Here is a 12519-nt window from a genome sequence, read left to right as displayed (position 1 = left end):
AGGTAGATAGGTAGGTAGGTAGATAGCTAGCTAGATAGGTAGGTAGGTAGGTAGGTAGCTAGGTAGGTAGCTAGATAGATAGGTAGGTAGCTAGATAGATAGGTAGGGAGCTAGATAGATAGGTAGGGAGCTAGATAGATAGGTAGGGAGCTAGATAGATAGGTAGGGAGCTAGATAGATAGGTAGGGAGCTAGATAGATAGGTAGGGAGCTAGATAGATGTTGTCTTCTCCGCTCGCTGAGTAGTTGCCATGGTTGTTTTCGATAGATAGATAGATGGATAGATAGGTAGGTAGATAGATAGATAGGTAGGTAGGTAGATAGCTAGCTAGATAGGTAGGTAGGTAGATAGGTAGGTAGGTAGATAGATTGATTGATTGATTGATTGATAGATCAAAAATAAATAAATTTGTGGGAGATGGCGACGGAACCATAAATTGCCCTAGTTAGAGGATGTATTAAGCATTTAATAGAATATGTATGTGGATGAAGCTGTGAGATACAGCATATGTCTACAGTGAGCGCTTTATTGTAGATATGGTGAAAGCAACACAAGAATGTTTGTGTTAACTGGTTTAAGTGCAGTTATTGGATTTTGCACCCTTAAAAAAGTTCAACCCAGTCTCTCTCTCTCTTTAGGGGTATTTTCCTCCTCCTTGTTAATTACTGATACATATTTATGCCATTCATGCAATTTCTCTGTGCAGTCCTGGTCGTTTATTCTATTTTTGGCTTCCTCTATTCTGTTAAAGCCTTAAGGTGTAAAAAAAAAAAAAAAAAAATTCCTTTTGTGGGTGCATACTCAGCCAATAAGGCCGATTGTGATTCTTAGATAATTGCTGTAAGTGGCCGTAGATCAGGGAGTTTTTTTGAAATATGACATTCGATTTGAAATATATATATACCGTAATTTCCGCACTATAAGGCGCTACTATAAGCTGCTTTTTTTTCACACGCTTTGAACCCTGCGGCTTAAACAATGATCCGATGGCCAATTTAAATTTGGATTAACACCAAGATAAAAAAAAATCTGCAGAATCTAAAATCTACATTTTAGTTTAGTTACTTGATACTAGTACTACTAGTTTAGTACTAGTATCAAGATAGATTTACTAATACATCATTCAGTCAGCAAAAAGCCATTTCAGATTAGTATGTTCTATCTGTAGTTCAAGGGTCATGCTCTAAGCCGCTTGGTGTTACTCACCCTCCCCCTTCTTTTTTTTTTTTTCTTCCACGTGAATTGATCCAGTATTAGACTGGGGGTTGTCTTGTGTACTGCATCTTGCCTAAGGCGGCTGATTGTCTGCCTTACATATGAACCCACCGTGCTTGACAGACTGGAAATGTAGACTGTAACGATATACAGCACAGCAGATCGCGCATGTCTGGGTTGATGTCTGCAATTCAACCTTGAATGGACGGGGACGTCTGTGTTTATAAAGCAGACATTTATGTATGATATTTATGTATTTAAATAACCCATCCTAAGGCCCGATATCCAGAAATAGCCGTTTGCACGGATTTGTAACTGTAACCTCACAACATATAAATCTTTTTTTTTTTTCTTTTTTTTTTAGCTCTCGACCCAAATGCTGCAGTATTGTAGACTCACTGTCAAGGCTTCGGGGATTCAAAAGTCAACCATTCTCTCAGCACTAGTTAGCCTCATACACACAAAATCCGTACAGCAGCATATTTCCAAGGCTGTAAATAAATCACTGTCACTTAAAAAGGATACCTCCCCAAAGTGGATGATGCATGTGAGGTGCTACGACAAGGTACTATTTTGGCACTGCGTACTGAATGAGGACATAGAGACAACATAAATGTTCCATTTGACCCAGAAGAACAGAAATGTCCCATTTCTGTTCTTCTGGTTCCCTGACTTGGATCTAGGCATCATCCAAGTATGACCCTGTTAGTTGCAAATCCACTCACGCATGAGGTCCGCTAATGCCTATTAAGGACCTTGCCTGAGGGTCCACTGGATGTGACCCTGATGGCTATCATCTGACCTCCTTTAACAAAGTGACATTAACGCATCTACGTTATACAGTAGAACATAGATGCCTTCAAACACAAATTCAAATAACTGCTTTTCCACATTTCCCCCTTTTCTCAGTTCATTCCGTTCTTATTTATGTTTAAATGCGTCTTTATGTGGATACTGTGTTTGCTCAGTATCCCTTTTAGACTGATTAAACAACATTACACTTACCAGTTACGGCAGCGGTAGACCAGACTGTTAAGTAAGTAGACGATTTACAAAGTTTGAAGTCAGCAAATTCTTATATTTACTATAGAAGCAATTATAGAAGCCCTGTGATGCACAAGACCTTTTGTAGACGTATGAATGTAGAAGGACACAGGAGGCATGGGAGAGTCTCTAAGAGAGAAGAGAAAATGAGAGCAGTAATGCAAACAAACAAGGACTTTATTTGACGAACGGTCACATCCACGTTACAAACCCTCCAACTCTTTAGTATTTCGCCTTTTTCCGTTTGCTTAACCCTTTCATGCATGACGGTCACTACAGTGGACAGCTATGAAAATGTCATTTTCTATGATAAGAATAGGTTTTTCATGGCAGTGTTGCATATAAGCCTCTACAGTGGACGCCTGAGAATCACCCAACACTGCCATACAGTGGTCAGCCTATGCAACTGCAGAATAATTGTGTCAACATTCAAAAAGAAAATTTGGTGTATAAAAACAGAACCAAATCAGTTCTTATTTTTATGTCTAAAAACACTTTTTACTAACATTTTTTTAACTAATGGGTCATGCATCAAAGGGTTAAGTAGTTTTTGAAATATTAGACACACATTACATACCGATCACCTGTCAAACTAACGAGGGAAATGAAAGTAACGTTTCCTGTGCTCCGCTCACGTTTTAGTACATCAACAACAAGAATAAATCCATAGTAATTAACGTGTGCAAATTTAACAATGTCAACTCCCGGCAGAGGTGTCATTCATTTGGTTAATTATTATCCTATCTCGCTTACACTCCTGGGGGGGTCCATATCATATGCATTTCAGCCAACTGACTATGGCAGATCACTTTGTGATCTGTGAGAAAATCAATAGCAACAGCCAGACTACATTTGCTTATGTTGGGGGCTAATGGCTCGGGTTATTGTAGACTGTGATGAGTTTTGTCAGTTGTTGCTGACAGTGTTACCAGTTATTTATTTATTTGAATCTCTGACATGTTTACTGTCCTTACTGTTACAGCGCAAGTTAATATATCTGGGATTGGAACAACAAATTGCAATCGCTGACTCACCTTATGGCTTGAGCACGCTGGCCCTCCCATTGGACAGGAAAAGACATAATTCTTATATGTGTTCTACTGCATATATTATTCTTACTAGTCATTCCACCTTAAAATGATATAGCTAAATTGGCTAAATTAGACTTGTGCTTCCCCGACGCCTGATAAGCATCGAACGGTGGCTCTGAGCTAAGACGTGTTGTTCCTTATCTATAATGAAGAGTATTTTCATCCCTGTTTGACTAATGTAACCATCTGCTGGCAACTCCTAATGGAGTTATAGAGCCTCTCGAGAGCTATTTCATATTTTATATGTGAAGAGTGTTCTCAAGGCATATCCACATTCACATCCACAAGGTTTAATACCAGATGTGGCCTTGGGTCTGTAATTACCAAAGTTGCATGAATCTAAATATTAATTCTGCTTCAAACATTAATTACAGCAAAGGCCAAACTTAGACATAACATTTATGGTGCATGTTGCAAGTTCGACAAAATTGCTGCTTGCGTCACTAGCGTATTTGCTCGTCTGGCTAAGAATGAACAGAAAAAGGTTGGAAGTTTACCAGTTTAGCTGTGATTTTTGAAGCTCAACATTTTATAGGTGCTCAACATTCACGTTATAGTTCTGTTAACGTTGTGCAGCTACATTGAGGGAAAAAAACAAGGAAAGGACTTTATAGCCAATGAAGTGTGTATAGTAAAATACTAGTAAATACTGCATACAATGAGGAAATGACTTATCATGTCGAACCAACATGTAAAAGACACAAAAAATGATTTGCAGAGTTAGCCTAAGTTGTGTTTGTGTATGTGGCTAATATTTAAATCATTTAACTCACCGGTGTTTCTTCTCTGTTCAGGGTGGAGGTCACAGGACTCAGGCTTCAACGGAGGATTTGAAGATCAACAATAGACGTGAAAGAACACACTGAGCTCCAGATTACTACAATGGCGTCGGCAAACGTGACGAGACTCTGGACTCGGCTGGTTCTACTCTTTCTTTACTTGACGCTACACGCTGGCACGCTTCAGTTCACTGCAGCTACGATACAAGGGTACATTGGAGACAGGGACATGGTTTGCCCGTCTGTATGCAGGTGCGATGAGGATTTTATCTACTGCAACGATCGTGGCCTAAACTCAATTCCATCACTGCCTCCTACTGCGTCTGTCCTTTACCTTCAGAACAACCACATAAACAATCCAGGCTTACCCACCTCTTTGGAGCACCAGCTCTCTGTCCGTGTAGTCTACCTCTATGATAATGAACTAGATGAATTCCCAATGCACTTGCCACCATCTGTGCGTGAACTGCATCTCCAGGACAATAACATTCGCACCATTCCACAGAGTGCATTGGCTCGAATGCCCCTGTTAGAGAAACTTCACCTGGATGACAACTCTATTTCTACCGTGAGCATCGAGGACAAAGCTTTCGCTGATAATCCCCGGTTGCGCCTACTCTTCCTCTCACGTAATCATTTGTCCAGTATCCCGTCAGGACTTCCTGCTTCTCTGGAAGAACTCCGCTTAGATGATAACCGAATCTCCACAATCCCAACTCATGCTTTTCGAGGTCTCGGCTCACTTAGAAGTCTTGTCCTGGATGGAAACCTTCTGGCGAATCAGCGAATTGCTGATGACACATTTTCTCGCCTTTCTAACCTAACTGAGTTATCCTTAGTCCGTAACTCCCTCCAGACTCCACCGGTCAACCTCCCTAGCGCCCATCTGCAGCGTTTGTCTCTACAGGAAAATGCCATCACCCATATGCCACGTGGGTCCTTAGATGGTATGCGCAGGTTGCAGAGACTGGACCTATCGGGAAATAACTTGACCACCCTGCCGAAGGGATTGTTCAAGGACCTGGACAACCTGGGACAGCTGCTTGTGCGGGGTAACCCTTGGCACTGTGGATGTAACTTGCGCTGGTTATATGACTGGCTCCTTGCTCGCGGTAACACCATTACTGTAAGGGGTCTAACTTGCCACGGACCTGACAGAGTGCGAGACATGGCTTTGATAGACCTCAGCAGTGAGATGGAGGAATGTGAAGTGGTGAGGACAGTTGGGAACAAGGACAGAGTTGGTGTCGCCGGAATAGACAGCTCGACAACTCAAACCCCACCACAGGGCTCTCTCTTCACCTTGCGATCGAAACGCCCTGGTCTCAATCTTCCTGATTCAGGCTTAGACTATACTCTTACTAGTAGTGGTGTTGGAAAGAGTCTCGCCCTGAATGTGAAGGCTCTCTCTCATAACAGTGTTCGTGTAACGTGGAGTGTTGCCCAACCAAGCTCTTCTTTCAGGCTGAGCTGGCTCCGAATGAGCACAGGAAATGTCATGGGCTCAATTACAGAGACACTGGTCCGGGGTGACCGTCGTGAATATCTTCTTACCTCACTGCAACCACGCTCAACCTACATCATTTGTATGGTGCCCCTTTCTTCAAGCTCAGAAGGCAAAGGAGCAATTCCTGGAGACGCTGATTCGGAAGAAGCTCTTGTTTGTGCAAAAGCTGAAACGTCCGACCTCAGCTCACTAGAAGAAGAAGACAACGAGGAACATTCACAGCACTTGACAACGCTGCCGTTGGCAGGGATTATTGGTGGGGCTTCTGCCATTGTGTCTTTGGCTCTTATCTTTGGCATCTTCTGTTGGTATGCACATAGAACTGGTCATTTGTGTAACCGTGACCACTACACCCGCAACAGCTCTCGAAAAAGCAAGACCTACGACGATTACATCGAGTCCGGCACCAAAAAGGACAATACCATCTTGGAGATCCATGGCCCAGGGTTCCAGATGACACCTATGGCAGCTTGTCAGCCAATGCAGGCTAAACCGCTACGAGAGGATTACATCATTCATACCATATACCCCTCAAACGGCACTGGGCTTTACAAAGGTGCTGACCAGGTTACCAATGCAGGACATGGAACCAACCGAGGCTACAGAGAAGGAGGGATCCCAGATATAGATTACTGTTACACATGATGCACTGAACCGTTTCACAGTGTTGTCAGTAAACTGTATAGATGCACAATTTCCCTTCGCATGGACACTTCTGAAGCACCCCTCTGTGCCTTCTTCTTCTTCTTCTAATCGCCCATTCCAAATTGCCAGTTGTTCAATGCACTGAAAGTACTGAATGCCATTTACTGGAACTGGAAATGAATTAGGAACAGTTCTGCAGGAAGAAGTTACCTGCACCCCCCGGCTCTGGAGGCCCAGTTGACCCGTTTCTTTACCAGCCTAGTAATGGTCGGTTATGTTTTCTATTCTGCTCTTTTTTCCCTGTGACGCAGGGATAACAAAGATTGTATCGACTGTGGTCAACTTCAATGTGAGCGAGTATTGTTCTTTAACACGTGAACACAAGTGAATTAGGTAATTATGATAAACGGACATGTTGTATTAATTTTTTTTTTTTTTTGTGCTCTCTGGTCATTAACATTACAAGGTGTTATCAACCCACTGCTTCAAATGCCTCAACAATATGTGATGTGCCCTACCAGCTGTCATAGGAAAGGGCTTTGTAAAGCTGTGAATTGTTCTATTTCCAACAATCCAATAACCAGTTGTCTTAAAGTAGACTTATTATTACCTTGATCATTAGCCGTCAAGTTGAAGATCTTATCCAGGCCTGTCAGCCTTGATTATACCTCTTAAGATCCTTCCCTTGAGCTCAGCATTGTAGTGTTGCATCCAAATAGTTGCAGCACATTTGTGTAGATAATTTACCTAAATACCGTCCGGACTGTGTTTGATATTTTCTTTTTAAATCAGTGGTTAATTTAGTTTTGCCAATTCTGCACAGATCTCTTTATTTATTTTAATAGTTTGCAAATTCTGCACAGATCTCTTTATTTATTTATTCTGTAAAGATTCTCGTCTCTGCATTTTCCTCTCAACCTTCCGGTGAATTTTTTTTTTTTTTTTTTTCGAGAGTTTCTTTTATCTAAGCAGCAAAATATGAGAAGAGAAGAAAGTAATGTCTGCCTCAAAACTCAAATGCAAGGTTTAATGATGGGTGAGACGTAATCTGAAGACATGATCCCTCCCAAAGACTAGCATGTAAGCCCAGTGAGATAATAGAAAACCACCCGACCCCGTGTTTTACTGTTCTGTACCTGTGTACTTGACCCTGTGACTTAATTTGATGACTTGTTGATATAGAACGTTTCATTCATACTCCTAAAGTAATGGAAGGTGTTTACGCAGCACATGGACTGGACAGAAATATTAAATGGGAAGCCTTCCGTGCGAGGCAGACTCTTGAATCAAACGCGATGATAGGACGATAGGAGAGAACTGTGAGTGCGACTGAAACTGAAACCGCAAAACTGTTGACCTGCACTGTGGGTGAGTGGAAGGACTGGTGGGAAGGTTTGGCCCTGGAGTGATTCCTCAGTAAAGAGAGTTCATTGATGTTTCTTTAAGCAAAGGCAGGAGACCTCATCTCCTACAGCCCTTTCATTACCGAGCAGCACTATGGAATGGAAATGTATTAGCACTTAGCAGAAAGCAGGGAAAAATTAAATGGCAGATATGTTAAGAAGAAGATTAAATAACGCACTGACAAAGACACAAAAATACTGGCTGTGGAAAACTGTAATTCACCTTTAACTAAATACTTTTTGTCACATGCAACTTCGGGGGAAACAGCGGTTTGTCGTTGACTGTAGTTTTGACAATGCAGGTCTCAGAAATCATGTCAGTGGAATGTATATTTTACCTTGGAGCTAAGATTACTGTTTTAAGCAAATCACATTCAAACAACCTGGATGATTCGGATTTAGAGAATGTTGATATTGTGTTATTGGTATTTTATAGTCTCTACTTATGACACATACTTCCTGATCATTTGTATAAATAAAAACCATGGCCACAGCGATATGATTTTTTTGTTTCTGGTCATAATCTGGAAAATAATGGTGCCATAACTTTAAATTATGTGAACCTGAGATGTATGTGGAATTTGCTTTACTTCATCTTCAGAGGGGGAACAATAAAGTTTTATAATATTGTTATTATTGAAACTTGTCATTTCACAGTGTTCTCGAGGAGATTGTTTTTCCTTGGAAATTACTTTTACAATGGTTAAGTTTATTTAAAAAAAACGAATCTACACATTACATATAAAAAATATATAATTTTTTTTTAACACTTTTATTAACAGTGGGTTGTGGCGCTTTGGCCCAGAGGCAATGTCTCTGTCATTGGTGTGGAACCCCAGGGTTCACCTCCTGGGCAAGTTTGAATCCCGGTTAGGGCGGTTGGTACCTTCCAGTGGGACTCATCACCCACAGGAAGGTTCAGGGGGGTTGGTACGGTGCAGTGTGATTTGGGTGGCGACTGCTGCGGATGGATGCGGATGAAAATGGATGGATGGATGGATGGATGGACAGCTTCTTATGAGCCCACTGTTATATATAATATTTGACCAGATTATATATGTATGTGTGTGTGTATATATATAAATTTACTATATATACATATTGGGAAATGGCAAATGGGAAAACATTGTCACCGTTACATTTATCTTTAAGAGAGCAACATTGAGAGGTACTTATGAGCTTATATTATGCCTCAGTCATGTGGTGAGGTACTTATGGGCTTATATTATGCCTCAGTCATGTGGTGTTTTTATGCAAACTCTATCGATATCCTTCTTTGAAGCATTACCTGATCAGAGCAAAGATAAATTATGATGCCAGACCTATGCACTTATGAATCACTTGAGTCTCCTACTAAGAAGGATAAAGGCTAAATTCACTAAATGAACTTTTTAATGCCTTTTAACTGTAAATCATTTGTCCAGTTAAGACTGAGATCCTGAGATTCCTGGCCAGTGCTAATTTGACCTTTCATGGTCAATGTTAGAAAGTTACTTTTTTTTTTCTTTTTTCTTGCTTCTGGACTATTTAATATCGTCCTCTAGGTCCTGCTGTTTACTTCAGGAGAAAGGCCAGGGGGGTGAAATATGAGAAATACAGTATTGGAAACGAGGCCAAAAGGGTATGTACTGTCGAGAAAGAGAGATCTTGTTGCCTGTGTTGGCTATAAAAGTCATTAAGGAGTCTCCCTGCAGATGGATGTGCTTGGTTTCTCAGAAACATAAGGTTCATTTATATCTTTTCAAGAAAATATCAGCTGTGTTGATTAACTTAATCTTAATAATCTCACTTTAAAAAAAAGTGTTGATTAACTGGTAATCTTAATAATCTCACTTTAAAAAAAGCACAACTTGTAAACGGCATATGTTTCCTCACCCTGAAACTCCCAATAGTGGGACTAAATTAGTGACACCCACTGTCTATTCTCAACTAATTCCAATTAATTGGTCCAAAAACTTTTTTTTTTTTTTTTTGTTCGTCAATGTGTGACAGGCAGAAACAATTCAATTTTCTTTGCTAGGTGAGGCAGATGGCTATGAAAACTAAACAAAAAAAAAACATAATCATATCATCAAGTGTCTTTCTTTAATTCCTGCCAGTATGTTAGAGTCATCTTTAACTAAACGGGTACATTTTTAGCAAATATAAACTAGAATATTATTATTTCGTTACATATATTTTTTGTGAGATTTTTGTTTGGTGGTGTGCTGTGGGCTTTTTCCTGATGATGTCATATTATTGTAACTGAAAAAATATATTCAAGGAAGGTTCACGATATACAGGTACAGTGCAATGTGATTTGGGTGGCGGTCGTGGAGACTGCTGCCCCGCCATCCGATAACGAATAAGCGGATGAAAATGGATGGATGGATGTAATCCATGGAAGAGTTTTTATTTAATTATTTTTAATTGAAAAAGTCGGGTTTTTTTGTTAGTGAGGTATGTCTGGCTCCCTTCCCACCTGCTGTTGATCAGTGTCATCACACTCATCTATGTCTCTGTCAGTAGTCTCACTCATTTCACCTGGCGCCCTAGGTAACTACAGCTCTCTCCCTCACGCTGTCCTGGTTGGATGGATGTTAAATGTGATTGTGTTCCTGTTCCCTGATCCCTGATTCATGTCTGCTATGCTGTTGTTTATGCCTGGTCCTGTTCCAGTGAGTTTAAGTTCTTTTGCACCTGAAGAGTCCCCCCAAGTGCAGCATTTGGGTCCTGCCTGCTTCCCCTCGTGGCACAACATAACACCTTGTTATTTGTACCTTCAAAAAAGTCTAAAATCTTGGTTCTTATGCATAGACAACATCTCATTAATGTCTTAATTGGAGGGTCAAGAAGAGACATATTAATTCACCGTAGTTAGATATCATACTGTGAGCTGTTAAATTATGGATTTTTACGGGCTAACGAAGTTCATACTGCTAGCGGTCAGTGACTTTTTTTGTGAATGGCTGTGTGCGAAGTGTGAGTTGGTTATACAGGAGCTGTTGAAACTCTGTTTATGTTCCGTTGTGCTCGGTGTGGCTGATAATAAAAGACCCCAACTTCACTGTTTCTGTTTACCTCTGCTGCGGACAAGCACAAAGTGTAGGGCGCTAGCCCCGGAGCTAATGTTAGTTTTAGCCCTGGAGCAGATCACTAAGTCTCATTCCAACTACGGTAGTGACCAGCCGTGTTACAGGCACTGTTCAGAAAAAAAACCATTTATTTAATTAAAGGTCTTTCTGTGTAAATATCCTAAATATATCATGTTACACTATAACTAGCTAGAAGATCACAGGTTTTACTTTAGAGTCTGCTTGTTATCCCCATGTGATATTTGTGAGTACCATATTTTCTGGACTATAAGTAAGGGCACTCTAGACTTGTGTACCAGTATCTGATGCTCCTGTACCATTGAAAATGTACACGAGTGTTATTTTCACACTGACAGCCACTAGAGGGCACTCTAGGTTTATGTACCAGTGTCTGCTATTCCTGTACCACTGAAAATGTACATGTTCGTTATTTCCACACTGACAGCCACTAGAGGGCACTCTAGGTTTATGTACCAGTGTCTGCTATTCCTGTACCATTGAAAATCTACACGTATGTTATTTTCACTTGGCTGGTGTGACTTATACTACAGAGCGACTTATAGTCCGGAAAACACGGTAATCTAGTTGGTCCCGACAATACAAAAGCGACCATTTTCCGATAACATTGTTTGTATAAAAAAATAGTCTCCATCCATGTTTTTGTTTGTCCTCTAACTTCTTTGAATTAATGTCAGGGTCACTGGGGTTGTAGAGCTAATTCTAATTTTAGTCATCGAGCAAGGCAGTTCTCCTGGTTTGATTAGGAAACAGACATGTGACCAGACGTTTCATTCGCACGTTGACTGCTGACATTTACAGTATCGTCCTTTCGAAGTTAGAGTCGTGTTCTGTTCTCCTTTTAATGGGATGAAGTGCAAAAGTGACCTTACGTTCTATCAGGCAAGACCTGGAAGAAGACATTAATGTCAAATCGTGTCTAAAAATAAGCCAGGTAATTTGAATTTAAACAAGGCACTTTCATGTTATTACGGCGGCAAAAACATGGACAGATTGGTCATAGCGTGTGTTCCTTTGTTGTGTGCTCTATAATTGTAACGTCAAATGTCCCGCAACCTTTACACCACATCATCTTTGTTTAAAACTGTACTTCCTTTTTCCATTACTGCCCTCATTTGAAACTCGTCCAACCAGGCATCATGTCATAGACATTACATAACTACTGTATACCTGTGTACCTTACAGTGATACAATACCAGTGTCCCATTACAATGTTCCGGTTCTCCTTTCGCTCCCTCAGTACATTGGAAAAATTTTTTTATTCCAATCTCGCATGTTATGCTATATCACATTATACTACGGCAATTTTTTTTTTTTTAATTTCCAATATTTTCATTATAAAAAAATTCTAACTAATTCTAAAAGAAATAGCAAAAAATGAACCAAAAGACATCGCTGGTAGCTTTGTTTACCTAGAGGTGATCGAACACAGCATTGTGTTCCTCACGCTGATTGGCTCATGCTTCGTTACATCTCTCAGCATCTCCCCTGGTCTGTGCTCTTGTGTTTGGTGAAAGTTGACCCTCATTTAACGCCCTACGCTGCCTCCTAAACGCTCTGATCGTCTTCTCGGGCTTCTGTTACGAAGACGCCGTCACAGATGACAGATTAACAGCCTTTGTTTTTCTTTACAATAACGTTCACTCCGTAGTGCTTTGGCCCAGAGGCAATGTCTCTGTCATTGGTGTGGAACCCCAGGGTTCACCTCCTGGGCAAGTTCGAATCCCGGTTAGGGCGGTTGGT

General features: G+C 40.7%; 1 protein-coding gene across 2 annotated transcripts in view; it reads left to right on the top strand.

Moving 5' to 3' along the window:
• Positions 1 to 7114, top strand: part of flrt1a (fibronectin leucine rich transmembrane protein 1a) — a 46784-nt gene extending 39670 nt beyond the window's left edge. For both annotated transcript variants that reach the window (XM_008332340.3, XM_017041856.2), the window contains exon 3: positions 4145 to 7114. In XM_008332340.3, the coding sequence (XP_008330562.1) occupies positions 4233 to 6281 (2049 nt within the window). In that variant the 5' untranslated portion in view covers positions 4145 to 4232 and the 3' untranslated portion in view covers positions 6282 to 7114. The remainder of the gene's footprint in view (positions 1 to 4144) is intronic.
• Positions 7115 to 12519: the final 5405 nt, after the last annotated feature.

Source organism: Cynoglossus semilaevis, chromosome 19 (genome assembly GCF_000523025.1).
Source record: "Cynoglossus semilaevis isolate Cse_v1.0 chromosome 19, Cse_v1.0, whole genome shotgun sequence".
Classification (NCBI taxonomy): Eukaryota; Metazoa; Chordata; class Actinopteri; order Pleuronectiformes; family Cynoglossidae; genus Cynoglossus; species Cynoglossus semilaevis.
This window is presented reverse-complemented; position numbering and strand designations above follow the sequence as displayed.